We start from the raw sequence: 17,343 nt of genomic DNA, 5'->3' as shown, positions 1-17,343 counted from the left end.
GTACATCCCCAGTAGGGGGTGTGCAGGAGGCAGCTGATTGATGTTTCTCTCTCATCGATGTTTCTAACTCTCTATCCCTCTCTCTTCCTCTCTGTAAAAAATCAATAAAATATATTAAAAAAAAAAAAAAAAAAAGATGCAAAACCGGCCCGGTGGCCGCGTTCTCCTCCAGGACGTGCAGGAGCCTTCCCCACATGAGTGGGTAACACTCAGGAAGCCGCCATGGCCTTGGAGAAGAACCTGAACGAGGCCTTTGGAGCTGCAGGCCCGGGTTCTACCCGCACAGACCTCAGCTCCGTGACTTCCTGGTGAACTGCCGCCTGGCTGAGCAGGTGAAACTCATCAAGAAGATGGGCCGCACCTGGCTCACCTCCGCAAGCTGCGGCCCCCAGGCCGGGCTGGGCGAGTATCTCTTCGAAAGGCTCACCCTCAAGCACAACTAGGAGCCTTTGGAGCCCAGAGGCCTTTGAGGGGCCCCCTGCATCACCCTGGAATCTGGCTTTTGCCTGAGCTTCTCCCTGAAACTACTAGCCATTCTTCTAACCATCCTGAAACCCTCTCCCATGAATTGGACCAAATAAAACAATAAAGCTTTTTGCTGAAAAAACACAAAAACACATAAAAATAGTCAGCAAACACACGAAAAGATGCTCCGATCACTAGTCATTAGGTAAATGCAACCTAAAACTACGAAATACCACCACACACCTGGTATGATGGCTGTAACAGAAAAGATGGTGAGGATGCAGAAGCGTTGGAACCCTTCCACAAACACTGCTGGCGGGAATGTGCAATGGTCCAGCTGCGACGCGAAAACGCTTGGTGATTCTTCAAAACTTCAGACGGAGTTACTGTTTGAATCAGCAATTCCATCCCTAGTTATAGACCCAATAGAAATGAAAGCATGTGTCCACACAAAAGAGAGCGAAGGACTGACACATGTTACAACATGGATGAACCTTGAAAACGTGCTAAGTGAAGAAAAAAGAAGGCACAAAAGATCACATATTGTATGAGACGGTTTATTTAAAATGTCCAGAACAGGCAAGTCCATAGAGACAGAAATGTCAGTGGTTTCCAAGGGACGGCGGGCGGGGAAACGGGGAGCGATGCTTCATGGGGACAGGGTTTCCTTCTGGGCGGATCGACATGTCCTGGAATCAGAGAGGCGACGACTACACAACCTTGCGAAGCCACTGAACTTGTACAGCTTAAAATGGTTACAGCTTTGAATTTTGTGCTGGGTGAATTTTACCTCAATAGAAATCTTTTTAAAAACCTTAATGGGCACACAAATCCCCTGGTGGGTCTCATTAGAATGTAAATTCTGATTCAGGAGGTTTGATTGGGGCCCCAGACTCTGCATTTCTGACAAACTCCCAGGCGAGCCCGTACTTTGAGTAGCCAGGCTCCCCAAAGGGCCCTTCCGCTGAGTCATCTTACGATTCTCCGCTTCAGGTGCCTCACCTCTGTGAACCAACCCTGCCTTGTAAAGAAGGAGGGCTGAAGCACAGCCGGGCTGGGGGTGCCCAGGCCCAAGCCTCCAGGGGGATGTGGGCCTCAGGGCGTGGGGGTAGGTGGAGAAGGGCTGCCGCTGTAGGGTCCACTCTGTCAGCGGGGTCAAAGGTGTAGCTTTTATTTGCACAAAGCTGAGGAAGGAAGGCCAGAGGCAAGGCTCAGAGGAGAGCTGTCGGGCAGGTGTATTACTTCCAGCTGCTGGGCAACTCCATCTCCCGACTCACTAATGATCTGGAAGAAAGGGTGGCTCAGAGTGAGGGGTGCTGAAGGCACCCTGCCCCGCCCCCGGGTCCCAGGAACTGTGCGGGGGAACACAGGGCTCAAGGAGGGAGCAGGTACAATCCCTCCACTGCCCGGTCAGAGGGACGCCGGTCTTTCTTGAAAGGGTTCCTGGTGGCACAGGGGTGGTCCATGGAAGGGAGATGAGAGGACGGGGAGAGTGTGTCCCAGGAGCCCCGATGGGACGCTGGCCTGCAGCCACCCGGGGTGGGGGCTGAGAACACTAGGCGTGAGCTGGGGGAAATGCCTGCCCACTTCCGTCTGGAGGAGGAGCTGGAGGCCTGGCCTGTCCAGGCTGCACCAGAGCACCCATCCCACCCTGCTTGCCCAGCCCCAGGGCTGTCACCTCTGCCACCTGAGGTGCTCACCATCTCCCAGGAGGTCGGGGGTCGGGCTGAAGGGCCCCGGGGGCAGATTCCAGGCCAGCCCCTCTAGCTGGCTCAGCAGGCCTTTCACTTCGGCCTCCAGGTGCTCCACCGTCTTCTCCACCGTCTGGAGCAAGAGAGATGGGAACAGGGTGGGGTGGGGCAGAGGAGCAGAGGGCACGAGTGGTGCCCAGTCCTGCTTAGTCAGAAGCACCTGTTGTGCAGCGGGGAGAGAACTGGCTGCCAGGGGACCTGGGCCCTTCTTGTTCAGTCCCTGACCTGCCCGCCTCCGGGTTTCCTAGATGACAAAATCTTAGGGGGCCCCTCTCTGGGGCTGCTCCTGGCACGGGTTTGTCTCTGTCATAGGTTTGGAGTGACCAGGATTCCACTTCTCTTTCAAGGACTTCATCACGGGAGCTCACATTCTTTTTGTCGCCTCGCCCCCTGGTGGCAACTCTGCCAAATGACAAGTTTGGGATTTTGAAATTTTCTTTATTCATTGTTAACTTTTTTTCATGAATGAATCCCATTAATAGTCTGCTGAAACCTACAAACTCCATCTTAGAAAAATGATCTAATTGAAAAAAATAATAAAACATATAGTATTTCCAAGGACACTAATTTCATTAACATATTATTCAAGTATTCAAAATTAAATTTTTGATGTAAAAATTTGTTTTTATTAACTCACTAAACAACATGATCCACCATAAAGTCTAACAACTACTGCAGTTTTGACATACAGATTAAACTGAGTGATATGTTGAGATGTTCAAAACAATTGTAAGGGGATGAAATTACCTGATTTCTATTGATGACAAAAATCACAGTACTATTAATACTGATAATACTACTATGGTTTATTGTATCCTATATAATAAAAGCTTAATATGCTAAGTGTCCAGTCAGCAGTTTAACCAATCAAAATGTAATATGCTAATGATATGCTAAGGCTGCTCAACTGCTCGCTGTGACATGCACTGACCACCAGGGGGCAGACGCTCTGACCGGTAGGTTAGCTTGCTGCTGGGGTCCAGCCAATCAGGACTGAGCAAGACAGGTCTGACATGCCTTGGAGCCCTCCCACTGTCCCACCCTGGCTGGCCAACCTCCTGCATCCCTCCCCTCCCCAGCCCTGATTGTGCACCAGTGGTGTCCCTTGGCCTGGCCTGCGCCCTCTCAAAATCCAGGACCCCTCGAGGGATGTCGGAGATCCAGTTTTGGCCCGATGGCGGAACGCCCAGTTGCTATGATGTGCACTGACCACCAAGAGACAGATGCTCAATGCAGGAGCTGCCCCCTAGTGGTCAGTGTGCTCCCACAGGGGGAGTGCCGCTCAGCCAGAAACTGGGCTCATGGCTGGCAAGTGCAGCAGTGGTGGCGGGAGCCTCTCCCACCTCCGTGGCAGTGCTAAGGATGTCCGACGGATGGCTTAGGCACGCTCGCTGCCTAAGCCGGCAGTTGGACATCCTCTGAGGGCTCCAGGGACTGTGAGAGGGCGCAGGCCAGGCTGAGGGACCCCCCCCCCTCCCAAGAGCATGAATTTCGTGCACCGGACCTCTAGTTTATACTAAATGTGAATGCTAAGGTTTTTAAAAATAAAGTATAATTTTTGTCCCACATAAATTTATGAACCCCAGGTTACAAACTGGCTGTATAACAAAACACAGTGATCAAATTTCTACCTTTTCACCTGATGATTCTGCGGAGATTTCTGGCTGGGTCCCAGCGGCGGCAGGGTCCCCTGCAGCTGGTCAGCCCGACAGCCCAGGTAGGGCAGGGAGCTGGTCAGCCCAACAGTCCAGGTAGGGCAGGGAGCAGGACTGGCCTGGATTTCCCTAATTTTCCAAAGCAAGGTTGGCCGAGCCCTATAAAGCCAGCAGCCTCACAGGTGGTCCCAAAGGTGCATGTCCTCCCAGGTCACCCTTATTACCTCCTCTATGACGTCCAAGCGGCCGAGGACAGCCATGTGTGTGTCACACCCTGTGCTCCGAGCTGGGTCACCTCTGGAGGGGATGGAGGGGTCAGCGGCTGTGGGAAGACAAGTCCTGTCACTGGGGGCCCCCGTTTCCCGGTAACACTTGAGACTCCTGTAAAGCACTGGGGTCAGTGGGGTGGGCCCTGAACACAGTCACAGAGAGAAGCGAAGGCAGCCTCAGTGGGGGGGTGAGGGCAAGAGAGGGGCTGCCCCCATCACTCACTTGTCTCTGTGGGCTCACCGACAGTCCAGGTGGGCTTCCTCAAGGAGGCGCTGCCTGAACAAGGAAGGGAGGGAAGGTGTCCACCAGGGAGAATGGCGTGTGCAAAGACAGGGAAGCGTGCACAGCATGGCTCCGTGCACAAGCCCTGCAGTTAGCGCGGCTGCGAAGTACAGGGTGGCTGGGAGATGGGGCTGGAGAGGTGGGTCACAGAAACCAAGCCAGAGGCCCTAACAAACCAGTCCCGGTGCTTGTTTGGGGGTTTAACAGAAGGGTCACACAGCCATAGATGAACTTTTAAAATACAGACACTGGATTGGAGGGATTTGTCTTTGCAGTAACCAGGGTAAGAAGTGAGGCAAGGGGGCAGTAGTAGTAGGAATTGAAAGGAAGAAAATGAGTGGAGAGCCCGGCCAGCGTGGCTCAATGGTTGAGCATCAACCTATGAACCAGGAGGTCACGGTCAATTTTGGTCATGGCACATGCCCGGGAGGCAGGCTCGATCCCAGTGTGGGGTGAGTAGGAGGCAGCCAATCAATGATTCTCTCTCATTATTGATGTTTCTATCTCTCTCTCCCTCTCCCTTCATTTCTGAAATCAATATATATATATATATATTTTTTTTTTTTTTAAAGAAAATGAGTGGAGATGTTTGAGTAGTAGCATTGACATTGGTGAGCAGTTAGTAACAGCTGGCATCCATGAGTGCTTACATGCACACACAGTGCTAAACACATGTACTAACTCAGTCAATTCCACAACAATCTATTATCATCCTTAACATACACACAGGAAATGTATGCACAGACGGGTGACATGATATGTCCAATGTCACGCCGCTGGTAAGTGGAAGATTTGAGGTTCAACCCGTTCAACCCCTGATTCATCATTTTTCTCCCCAACGTTGATTCCTCCTTGGTTCCTCTTGGCACCACCAACCCTCGTATGGAAGTCTCAGACCCTGGTCTGAGCTCAGGTGTCAGAGCTGGTGGCTCTGAGATGACTGGGGCCCACCGGAGTTGGCTGGACCCTGGAAGAACTCGGCACTCAGGAGGGAGGCTACTGTTCCAGAAACGAAGAGAAGCAAAGAGCTTTAGGGAAAATGAAGGCCAGCGAGACCTAAAGCAGCCAGAGGCCGAGCAGGAACAGGGAGAAAAACAGAGCAACAGGAACATCACTGCTAAATCCCACGCCAGCTCTTTCAGTGGCTGGTGGAGGCCGAGCAGGGTTTAGGCTGCGGTGGGATGAGAAGGGAAGGAGAGGTCCGAGGGGGAACCTAGGTCCTGGGAAGTGTTTTCAGGAAGTGTGGCTGAAGGAAGGAGAGCAGATCACAAGGTCTAGAGAAAGTTTATTGTTGTCCCTCCCGCTTTGTTACACTGGAGATACACACCGTGCTTAGAGCCTGAGGAACAAGAAGAAAGGAGAGCTGAAGGAATGCATTTGAGAGAGGTCATGCAGGTAGGGACAACCCGTGAGGGAAGAGAGAGGGGATGCAGCAAAAATGGGTGGAAAAGTTCTACTTAGAGGGCCAGAACGTTGAGCGGGTTCCCACCTGATGGCCTCGGTTTGCTTTGTAAAGTAAGAGGAGAATCGTTTGCTGAACACTCGGGTGGGGTTAAGGAAGGGGAGAGCGAGCTGTGAATGTTCAGGAATTCTGTGAGTAGGCTGTTAAACAGCCACTAAAATAGAAGCCCCGTGAGAGCACGGACAGCGTGCCACTCGGTAGAGGGCTTGCGTGAAGAGGGGGTCCCGAAGGGGAACGAGGAAAACTGGAGGCAGCGCAGGCGGACTGCAGGACGGCCCGACATCAGGGAGCAGCTCTGGACGCACCAGCCCTCCCCCAGCGGCCCGCAGGCCGGTGCAGAGCAGCAAAGACGGTGGCTGGATGGAGCGGAACCCGGGAGTCTGCAGGATGCGTGCAGAGAGCAAAGGAAGTGCGGGTTTGACCAGCGAAGGGTGGAGGGAATGAGCTCTGGAGCCTGGCTTGGAGAGGGAAGAAGAGGCCCACAGGCAGAGCAATTGGGAGGTGGAGGGGCTAAGGGACTGGAGGCCTTGAGGCGATGCTGGGAGAGACAGGAACAGGCGGTGTGGGCGGAGTGACAACATGCGGGCGTGGCCATGGATGGGACCCTGAGCAGAGGGGGTACGGTTACCGCACTGTCTCTGTCAGTGCAAAACTCCTGGGACTGCGAAGTCGGCAGGTCTTGAGTTAAGAATGGAGCTGCTAGGTCCTTTTGCTGGTGATGATTGCCACCGTGAGAGGTTGAGTGACTTGCTCGAGGTCACACCGTCAGCAAATGACTGGACCCCAAGCACTGGCCTTCTCCTGACCCCCCTCAGCAGGCTGGCCTTTGGGAGCTCTGCCGGAGCGCCCCCTGAGACTCTCCGGTTCCAGCTCCGTCTGGACCCCAGTAGGGACAAAACTTCCACTTGGGGGCCAGGACCACCAGCAGGGACAAAACTTCCTTCCACTCTGAGCATCTTTTGTGGCGAACCATTTGTGTCTTACATTCTCCACTCCACTGTTTCCCTCCTCGGAACCCACAAAAGCCTCTTCATAAGACAATGGGCTTCTTGTTGCCTTTGGGGGTGTGTGTGTTAGAATGGAGCTTTTTTAAAGGGACGCTTTTTGAGATCTGCACTAAAATATTTACAGATGAAATGCTATGATGTCTTGGATTTATTTCAAAATAACCCAGGCCTGGGAGTGGAGGAGGCATGGGTGGGAGCATAGAGCAAACAAGATTAGTAATTGTTGAAATTGGGTGATGGGGACATGGGAGTTCACCGCACTCTTCTACGTGTGTGTGTGTGTGTGTGTGTGTGTGTGTGTGTGTGTGTTTAGAAATTTTCCATAAGAAAAGCCAGTTGTCTGATAGGTTTTTAGCAAAACACAGAAGCCACGGTGGGCGGCATGCATTGGTGTGAAATGTTCAGGAGGACAGAGGGGTGGTCTGAGACCCTGCCTAGAGGGCTGTGCTCCATCTGGGCCGCGTGCCCTAGGGAGGCCTAGCCGAGCCAGGTTGCAGGGACCCACATTTGGATTCATTTATCTCAGCTGGAGGAACGGGGCTGCTTAGCCTGGAGAGGAAAGACTTGGAGGGGCAGGAGGAGCTGATCCTCCCGCGGGGGTGGCTGACCCAGCGTGGGTCTGTGTCCCCACCCACCCTGTGCAGGTCTGCCCAGGGCCCTTTGGGCGAATTTCCCCTCTGAGCCTCGCCTGCCCTCTCCCAGGCCCTCCCCGCCCCTCCCCCAGCTTAGGCCGAGCGGAAGCACTGTGACCCTGGGGGCCGGTGGGGCTCTGCCAGCTCTGTAAGTCCCGGACAGCACGGACGTGCGCCTCCCGTTGGCCTAAAACCCACTGTTCTCTGCGTGTCTGTGATGAGATCTCGCTTGGCTCCAAAGCCGTCCGGGGAGAAGGCTGGCCGGAGCTGCTCTCCACAGCGCAGCACTAATCTCTCACATCTGGACAGAGCTCCGCCCGGGCTCCACCGCCCAACTGCCCATGAGTCAGGCAGGCCTCCCGACCGGCTCATCGGAGAGGGCTCCCACGGCGCTGAGCTCAACGCATGACGGCAGAAAACACACTGGGCCCCGCGTTCTTGGCCCGGCTCAGCCATGCGCTGCTGTGGGCCTGTGGGACACGTCCCTCCTCCCTGAGCCTCTGCAGCCGCCCCTGCAACACGGGTGGGGTGGCCCCGAGGCACTGCCGCCCAGATACAGCTCATCCTTGCGCTGCTGGGTCTTCCAGAGCCTGCCCAGAGGCCGCGAAATTAGCTACAGGGAGGAGTCAAGGCCAAGTGGCTTCCTGGACCAGACCCTCCAGCAAGGCAAGACCTGGGTGCCTTCTTTTTTTCTTTTTTGAGCGTGTACACACACACACACACACACACGCACACGCACACGCACACGCACACGCACACGCACACCTTGGAGCCTCGGGTACCTCATCAGGAGAAAGGGGATCACGATCAGGCCTGCTTCACGGGGCTTCCAGAAAGGGAAGGAGTCGGGGAGGCTGAAGGATTGCCATGATGGACCCCGAGGAGCCAAGGCTGGGGTTCCGTCTTCCCTTCCTTCCTCTGCCCGCCCGCCCTGCCCCGGCCAGTGGGGAAATGGACCTTCTTGGACGCCGGGTTGTTTTCCCTGGCCTGGCTCCTGCTCGGGCCTCTGTGCACCCTGGACGGTGGCCAGGGGTGGAATGTCGTGCGCTGGTGAGAACACGCTGCAGTAGAGGCCAGAAGCCCAGGCGGAGGAGCTGGGCTAACGGCTCCGTTAAAGAGGCCTGGCCCCTGGGTCCCCCTCCACTTTCAATCAGAGGAGACCTTTGTCATCTGGGACCCAAACGCTAAGGAAGTGCCCCCGACACTAATGAATTCTGCCGTGCCAGGGTGACACTGACAGGTGCTGGGAGCCTCCTGCGTCATCAAAGACCCTCTGCTGGACCAGCAGCTCTTGTCACTGGGGGTTAATTCTATTGGGCCACATTAAGTATAATAGAATAATACATCTTGTCACATTTGATATTTGTATTAAAATTTGTGATTAATTTAAAGCCATCGGTGGTTTTTGATTTTTTTAAGCCAGAAGAACATTATTTCCAAATAATTATGTGAAGAACTCCAATCTGTGGAACTGCTCTGGCTGAAACAGGAGAGGGGCCCTCAGGCCCCCAGAGAAAGAGAGAGAGAGAGGGGGGGGGGGGGGGAGGTCTCAGGCTCTGAGAAACACTCTTGCTTAGTTTAGTTTTGTTTTGTTTTGGGTGAGACATGTCCTGCTCCCTTGGTCTCTGGTCACTTTCCAGATGTGGCTGGAGCCTTGCCATCCACTCTGAGAGCATAGCAATGCCATTCTAATACCTTCACTATCTGGTTAAGTTAGTATTTTGCTGAGGACACAAGCTAGACTGCTGTAACAAAGAGCCCCCTCAATTATACACAAGTTAATTTCTTTCTCATGTATCAGTTCAGAGGTAGACTGGCTTGTGGTCAAGGCTGGCAGGCAGCTCTGCTCCCTGAGGCTGTACAGAAACCAAGTTATCTTCTATCTTGGAATACTGTGCTTCTTAATGTTATAATGTTCTAGAACATTCCAAAACCCCCGTAAGGTGGAGAAGGCATCCTGGATATCTCCGAGTGCTGTGGAAAGAATGCAAACAAATGCCACGCAGGGCATTGCCCAGGTGAGCTGAAGAATGAGCGGGTCGGTGAGAGCCCCCAGGGCTGCCCCTCTACATGGAGTCAGTGCTCTTGGTTAGATCACTCCGACCAGCTCTCCTCATGATGGCGCTGCATCTGCCCTAGACCTAAACCCAAGCAGGGGCCCAAAGGATGTTTGGGAGGGGCTTCTCCAACACCCACCAAAGGGCTCAGTGCTGACCCAGCTCTCTGGGCTCCTTTAAGCCAAGCCCATTGTTGGATCTTTGGTTTCTTCACCTTTAGAATGGACATGAGCATACTCTATATTCAAAGCTACTCTTTTTTTATTTTGTTTTTTTACTGTTGACACTATTACAGATGCCCCCCATTCCTCCATCCCTTTGCCCTCCTCAATGATACTCTTTTAATATATTATTGATTTCAGAGAGGAAGGGAGAGAGAGAGAGAAAAAGAGAGAGAGAGAAACATCAATGATGAGAGAGAATCATTGATCAGCTGCCTCCTGCACGCCCCCTACTGGGGATCGAGCCTGCAACAGGTCATGTGCCTGACTGGGAATTGAGCCGTGATGGCCTGACTAAAAGGTCGATGCTCAACCACTGAGCCACACTGGACGGGCTCCTCGAAGCTACTCCTGACTGGTGATCACTTACTATGTGCCAAGGTTTTGGTGAGTTCTTAAATGCATTATCTCATTTAATTCTAGCTGTGAGCTCAGAACTCTTACATCTTTTTCTTTTACAGTTTAGAAAAACAAAATAAAAGATTTTGATGTCCCAGATTACACAGCTAGTAAGTGGTGAGGACAGGATTTGAATCCAACCTGCCTGACACTGTCTATACTATGCCTTGACAGTGGTGTGACCTTGTGTAAGTCAAAGGCCTCCCACTTGAGGCCTCAGGTGCCTCTTCTATAAAATGAAGGGCTGGACAGGTGTGGGGGACCTATACACCTGACACCCTTGCAGCTGTTTTAAGCCCCACAAGAGCCCAAATGTGTGCTTTGGACCCAACTGTCTTTGAGTGCTTCACTCCCCACAACATCTAGTTTTGTAAGAAGAAATGCTGGGATCCTCACCACAGCCCTTCAGTATCTTCCTCTTCCACCCACAGCAAAAAGCAGGATCCACGGGAAGACAGATGCCCACAGGGACCTGGAGTGGTTGGTGGTGGAGAGTGAGAGATTCCCCGATGGGCCCCGAGGCATGGGTGACAATGGTTACACTGGCTAAAAGGACCAGCCTCTGGGACTTCAGATCCCTCTGAGAGCAAAATAGGAAAGGAACTCAGCCAAGCCTGAACCTAAAAAAAATTCTGTACAAGTGACACAAAATAGTTTGTCTCACTCCACACGTAAAGAGCTTTTACAGACCAATATGAACTATCCAACACCACAACTGAAAAAGTAAAAAATGATTTAGTAGAAATGCCCAATATGTATTTGAAGAAAAAGTCCAATCTTGGTAGTTAATCAAAGAAATGCAAATGAAAGCAATAAAAACTGTCTTAGCCCGGCCGGCGTGGTTCAGTGGTTGAGCGTCAACCTATCCCGGGTTGCGGGCTCGATCCCCAGTGTGGGGCATGCAGGAGGCACCTGATTGATGATGCTCTCTCATCATTGGTGTTTCTAGCTCTCTCTCTCCCTCTCCCTTCCTCTCTGAAATAAAAACACACACACATATATATATATATATATATATATTTTAAAACTGTCTTAAAGTATTCTTGGGGGAAAAATTCTAACTGGAATTAGATCAAGCTTCTAGATCTAACTACTAGTTTAAAGACAATACAGGGGCAAAAAAAAAACAACAACATTTAAATGACACCTGGGGGAATGCAAGCAGCTAAAATCTATATGTGGAAAGCTACTGGACAAACAACCCAGTTTCTTCAATGAATGAACTTTAAGAAAAAACAACAATGAAACAGGAGAAGAGAACTTACATATTTAAAGAAACTCATCAGACATCTCAACCAAAAGCAATTTGTATGCACCTTATTTGGACCAAACTAACCAAATGGAAAAACATGACATAATCAGAGACATTTGAACCCTGATTGGATATTTGATGGTAGTAAGGGATTTTTGACCATTTTTACATTATGATAATGGTTTCATACTTACGTTTATTAAAAGGTTACTTATCTTTTAGAGATACATCAGGAAATTTTTAGAAATAAAAATAACCTGGCCAGTGTTGCTCAGTGGTTGAGTTTGGATCGATGAACCAGGAGGTCACAGTTTGATTCCCTGTCAGGGCACATGCCCGGATTCGGGCTGGGGGCCATGCAGGAGGCAGCCAATCAATGATTCTCATAATTGATGTTTCTGTCTCCCTCTCCCTTCCTCTATGAAATCAATAAAAATATATATTTTTAAAAATTAAAAACAATATATCTGGAATATGATGTCTGGAATTTTCTTCAAAATAATTTGAGGGAGGAGAGAAAGGATGGGATAATAGATGAAACAAGGCTGACCATTATTGATACTTGTTGAAGCAGGGTGATAGGTACATGGGGTTAATTATACGATTCGTTTTACAGGCATACTTCGATTTATTTCGCTTTGAAGATATTGCGTTTTTTGCAGATTGAAGGCAAGAGTCCTCACCAGCAAAAAGATTATGACTTGCTGACAGCTTGGATAATGGTTAGCATTTTTTAAAAATATATATTTTATTGATTTTTTACAGAGAGGAAGAGAGAGGGATAGAGAGTTAGAAACATCGATGAGAGAGAAACATCGATCAGCTGCCTCTTGCACACCCCCTACTGGGGATGTGGCCGCAACCAAGGTACATGCCCTTGACCGGAATCAAACCTGGGACCCTTGAGTCCGCAGGCCGACGCTCTATCCACTGAGCCAAATCGGTTTCGGCTGGTTAGCATTTTTTTTAGCAATAAAATATTTTTAAATTATTGGGGTTTTAGACATAATGCTATTGCACATTTAATAGACTAAGACATAGTATAAACATAATTTTTAATTATGTTGGGAAACCAAAAAAAAATTATGTGACTCACTCTTTTGCAATAGTCACTGTATTGTGGTGGTCTGGAACCGAGCCCACAATATCTCTGAGGTATGCCTTTATATCCAATGATTCCATAATTAAAAGTTAAGAAAAACAATGGTACATTGTCCGAAGTTTGAAAGGTTATACACAAAAATGTGTGAACTCAGTGTGAAATCGCATTTAATGCATTTATACTTTCCTCCTTTCTATTTTTAAATTTTAATATTTTTCTTGATTTTATTCTTTTTCATTACTATCCCTTTTCTTACTTAATCTGTAGCAATGAGCATGCATAACCAGGAAGAAAATGATGTTTTTAAAATGGTTTTAAGTTAAAGGGTCTATACCAGTTGTGGCTAAAGGGGCCACAGAACGTCAGCCATTAGTGGGCAGGTGGCCAACCTCTCCCTGTGGGGACACAGACCCTGCTTTGTCTCCTCAGCTCCAGGAGGAGGGGGCTGTGGGGAGGGGGGGAGAAGGACTCGGCTGAGCCACTCTTACACAGCCTGTGAGGTCCTCCTAACAGGTGAAGAAACTGAGGCTCAGAGGGAGCAGTGGGGCTGCCGAGGGGACGGGAGAAGGAGCCAATGTGTTGACGTACCTGATACTCCCTCTCTCCTCCAATCCCCGCAGACAACTCTGTGGGGTGGGTACCTTCCCCCCCAACAGCCTCAGAGAGGTGGAGTGACTAACCCAGGGCTACTCAGCCAGGGCTGCCCCGGATCAGGACTGGCCCGATTCTTTCCCTGGTGCTCACCCCACAGCTGCTGTGCCCCGAGGGGGACTGGGGTTGGGGCCTTCCATCCTGGCGCAGGGCACTTGGTCTGGGTGACTCAACACCCACGGACTCCAGGTTGATGGGGGAGCAGCGTGGCCTGGGGCAGGAGGCCGGGGTGCTTCGTGAGGGCTCTGCCTTGGCACCTTGGTGAGATCTGAGCCTTCCCCTCACCTGGACAACTGGGATGGGCACCAGCTGCCCTGGCTGAGGCCTTCATGGGACGTCGGAAAACGGGAATGTGGCTTGTAAACCATAACATACTGTACAACAGGCAGAGCGTCTGTGTCCAAAAATAAATGCACCTGCAGCCACCTGCCCTGAGCCTCACTTGTGAGGGCAGAGGGGAGAGCGGAAGACAAAGCACCCAGCCCGCAGAGCCCCCGCCCCCCAGGCTCTCAGGGACCTCTCCTGCAGCCTGGAGACTGGCTGCTCACCCCAGCTACCAGCCCCCTCAGGCCACCTGACAGGTGGAACAGGGGCCTTGCTCCTGGGCCCGCCTGCCCCGCCCTGACCGGCTGGGTCATGGGTGTTGAAGCTGGGTTTCCAAGGCCCAGTGAGCCAGGCCCCGAGCCTCTGTTGACCCTGGGGGTGGGGGTGGGGGGGTAAGAGCAGGTGAGGGGGGCTGCCCCACCTGTAGACTGGCCTCCCACCCTGTGATCCCTGTCACCTCCCCTCTCTCCTTCAGACCTGGGGTTTCCCCACAATCTCTCTTCCTTTTGGTCTCGAATCTTTCTCTTTTCCTCTAGATTCTCCCCACCCACTTCTCTTGCCATGTCAGGTCCTCTGTTTCTTTCCCTCTTGTTCCATTTGCCTCTCAAACTCCTTTTTCTTTCTATCGCCGTTCATAGCTCATGGTTCACACCCACCCGTTATCTCCAAAGTCTCTGTCTCAGTCCCCACCTTTCTCTCTCTGTTCTTCCCTCTGTCCTCTCTCTCATCGTCTGCCTTTATTTCTCTGCCCTTTCCTATCTTTCTCTCTTCGTTTTCTCTCACCATCTCCCTCTCTCTCTCCATCTCTCTCTCTCTCTAAATGGCTCTGTTTCCTTGTCCCTCCCTCCTCCATCTCTCGCGCCCAGCGCGTCTCTCCGGGCCCCCGCCCGTCCGGGCCCCACTCACCGTTGGCGCCCGCGGCGCGGAGCAGGGCGAGCGCGGCCAGAGCGCACAGCAGGGGCCGCATGGTGCCGACTGCCCGCCGCCTCCCCGGGATCGCGCCGCCCGCCCGCTCGCTCGGGAGGAAATGCGCGCAGTCCCGGCCAAGATTCCTGGGCGGCTCCGGGCTTTCTGGCTCGAGCGAACCCGCCCCCTCCAGAGGCCCCTCCGCACCCGCGGGCCGCGCGGAGCCCAGAGACCCCGAGGGCGGAGGGCGGACGTGCCAGCCTGGGCGCCTGCCCGGCGAGGGGCTGCCCTCGAGTCCCCGCTCCTGCGGGGCCCCGGGCGCAGAGGAGAGGGAGAAGGGCGCGGGGGTAAGGGTGAGGGCCCGCTCCCGGCCCGGCATTCGCTATGAGCCCGTTACACAGCCTGGCCGGCCAAGGAAGCTGAGAGCAGGGCCTTCATCCTCCGTGTCACCCACAGCCCTGGCACGGGATCTGCACGCAGCGTGGGAGCTTCTCTCTGTCCCATACGAACAAGTTACCAACAAGTTATTCACTCTCATTACCTGGGACAGTAATGGCCCTGAGAAGTGCATCTGCCTTCTATAGAAAAGTGCTAAAGGAGTCATAGTAATGTTAGAAGATAATTAAAAAAAAAACCTAAAATCATGAGAGGTGAAAAACGAGCATGTGCTGAAGATCTTTTTTTTTTTTAATTTCTTTATTGATTAAGGTGTCACATATTTGTCCTCATTCCCCCATTCCCATCCCACACCCCTCCCCACTGATGCCCCAACCCCCTGTTGAACTTGACCATTGGTTAGGCTCATATGCATGCACACAAGTCCTTTGGTTGATCTCTCCCCCCTCCCCCCACCCTCCCCTATCCTCCCTCTGAGGCCCGATAGTCCGATCGATGCCTCCTTGTTTCTGGGTCTGTTCTTGTTCATCAGTCTATGTTGTTCATCATTTCCCCTAGATGAGCGAGATCATGTGTCACTAGAGATATACTTATAAGAACTGAATGTGAGACGAGCAATAATAGTTATGCTGACAGGCAAATGAATCAGTCTGTAGTGAGTTTCTTTCTGGACCAACAGTTCTTTTGAGACCCAATTTCAATGTCCACCAGTTCCTTGTGTGTACATGTCAGCACTGACCCCTCAGCTCTGGATGGTGGACAAATGGTGGTAATGCAGGCTCGATTCCCTCTGGTTTGGTCTCGGCCGGACCCAGGGGCACGGCTTCACCCGGACCCAGGGGGTGCGTGGCCTCACCTGGACCCAGGTGCGCGCGGCTTCACCCGGACCCGGGACCCAGCCTCACCCGGAACCAGGGGCACACGGCCTCACCCGGACCCGGGATCCAGTGAAGATCTTATTTAAGTCATGAATGAGGGAATCAGTAAGGGGTGACAGCCAAGCCAAAGGACAGACACAGATCTGGAATATGGATATGAATGTGCAAATAAATAAAACTGGCTTCTTCCACATCCTGGGGGAGAATTAACTGAGCCCATAACAGGACTAGTTTACATACATTTGGACAAGCATTATTTTGCATTCCTATCTATGACTTACAGACTCGTTAAACAGCTTAAAGGAATGAAAGCCCGGAGCCCTGACAGAATCAGAATCGGTGTTCAGCTCTGTTTTTGAACACCGATTCTGATTCAGTGGAAGGTAGACTTGGATGAAAGACTTCTCATTCACGTATGTCTGCCCTCCAGGAGTTAACGGCCTAGTAACCACCATAATATTAATAAACAGTAGCTGAGCGTTGATCGACTAACCTCTCCATATACCCTTTCTCTGATCTTCACTGCAACCCCATCATTGCGTCCATTCTTCAAACCAAGAAACTGAGACCCAGAAATGTTAAGAACTTTGCCAACAGTCGCCTGGCTGGTATCTCCTTGCTGACAGTCGCCCGGCTGGATTCAGGGTTTGAATCCAGTCCTGCTGTCTCTGCAGGCCAGCCCTTAGGCTAGGGTTTTTCAACCTTTTCATCTCACGGCACACGTAAACTAATTACTAAAATTCTGTGGCACGTCAAAAATTACACTTTTTTGCTGATCTGATGATAAATAAATATGGATATCAAATAAAAATAAAATAGGCATAATTTTGATTCATCCACATGGGATGGCTATTGTTGTGTTGGCTGTTGCCATTTTTATTATTTGACAACCTAAAGGAAAAGAGGTCAGTGCCCCTGTCTAAATAGTCAGGTATTGCATGTTTTAAAACATGTGGCACACCAGTGTGTCATGGCACGCGGGTTGACAATCACTGCCTTAGATAATAATATTCACAGCATTCCTGAGAACCAAGTTGTCTTTCTTCATGTAAGCAAGCCCAGAGCAATAGCTGGTGGCTTTTTCAGTGAACTTCAAATCCACCTTCCTCCAGTTTAGAACACAATAGTCAAAGCCTCATTCATGGGACACACCCCGCCCCCCCCCCCCCCCCAGCAAGTGCAAAACAACACAAGTTTTAGTGAAAACAAAAACCAAAGCTGCAGCAGCCCTGACATCTGCAGAGCCCGGAGCGCATAGCCTGGAGTCAGTGGAGCGCCTTCATCACCAAGCCCAGGAGAATGTACCTGTCCAGCCAGGGCCCCCGTCAGGGTTAATGGGAGTCCTTGCAGACAAGGCTGGTCTCTGTCTTCTCATTCCCAATCGCGGCCTTGTAGTTCTCCAATTCAGTCACCACACTACCCAGCAGTCCTCACTGTCACTTCCTCCCCCAGATAATAGCCTTAGGCACAGAAATTCCAGTTCTGAAGCAGCAGATCTTGGACAGAGGCGTGGATCTAGTTTTTAAGATGCTCTCATGGGGATTAGGATGTCCAGATGAGCTGCCCAGAAGGGTTTCTTTCAAGAATGCCAAGAATGTCTCACACTCGTTAGTAGGACATTCCTAGGTAGGTT

The 17,343-nt window shown here is 51.5% G+C and overlaps 1 protein-coding gene across 2 annotated transcripts; it reads right to left on the bottom strand.

The window, feature by feature from the left end:
- Window positions 1-1,014: 1,014 nt before the first annotated feature.
- Window positions 1,015-14,805, bottom strand: PLAC9 (placenta associated 9). 2 transcript variants are annotated; one of them, XM_079793731.1, is made up of 5 exons: window positions 14,437-14,805; window positions 4,364-4,417; window positions 4,096-4,193; window positions 2,166-2,289; window positions 1,015-1,749 (listed from the first exon to the last, which is right to left on the bottom strand). In XM_079793731.1, exons 1-5 carry the CDS (start codon window positions 14,495-14,497, stop codon window positions 1,742-1,744), a joined length of 345 nt encoding a protein of 114 aa, XP_079649857.1. In that variant the 5' UTR covers window positions 14,498-14,805; the 3' UTR covers window positions 1,015-1,741. The 2 variants fall into 2 exon arrangements, with proteins under 2 accessions (XP_079649857.1, XP_079649858.1); XM_079793732.1 differs by lacking the exon at window positions 4,364-4,417 and having other exon boundaries at window positions 14,437-14,751.
- Window positions 14,806-17,343: the final 2,538 nt, after the last annotated feature.

The sequence above is a fragment of the Cnephaeus nilssonii genome (assembly GCF_951640355.1).
Source record: "Cnephaeus nilssonii genome assembly, chromosome: 16".
NCBI lineage: Eukaryota > Metazoa > Chordata > Mammalia > Chiroptera > Vespertilionidae > Cnephaeus > Cnephaeus nilssonii.
Note: the sequence above shows the minus strand (reverse complement) of the source record. Positions and strands in the feature narration are given on the sequence as shown.

Coding starts and splice junctions, on each gene's coding strand:
- PLAC9 (XM_079793731.1), bottom strand. CDS start 14,497: ATGCGGCCCCTGCTGTGCGCTCTGGCCGCGCTCGCCCTGCTCCGCGCC. Junction 4,418..14,436: donor CCGCGCCGCGGGCGCCAACG/GTGAGTGGGGCC, acceptor TTCCTTGTTCAG/GCAGCGCCTCCTTGAGGAAG. Junction 2,290..4,095: donor GCTTGGACGTCATAGAGGAG/GTAATAAGGGTG, acceptor CTCTTGCTCCAG/ACGGTGGAGAAGACGGTGGA.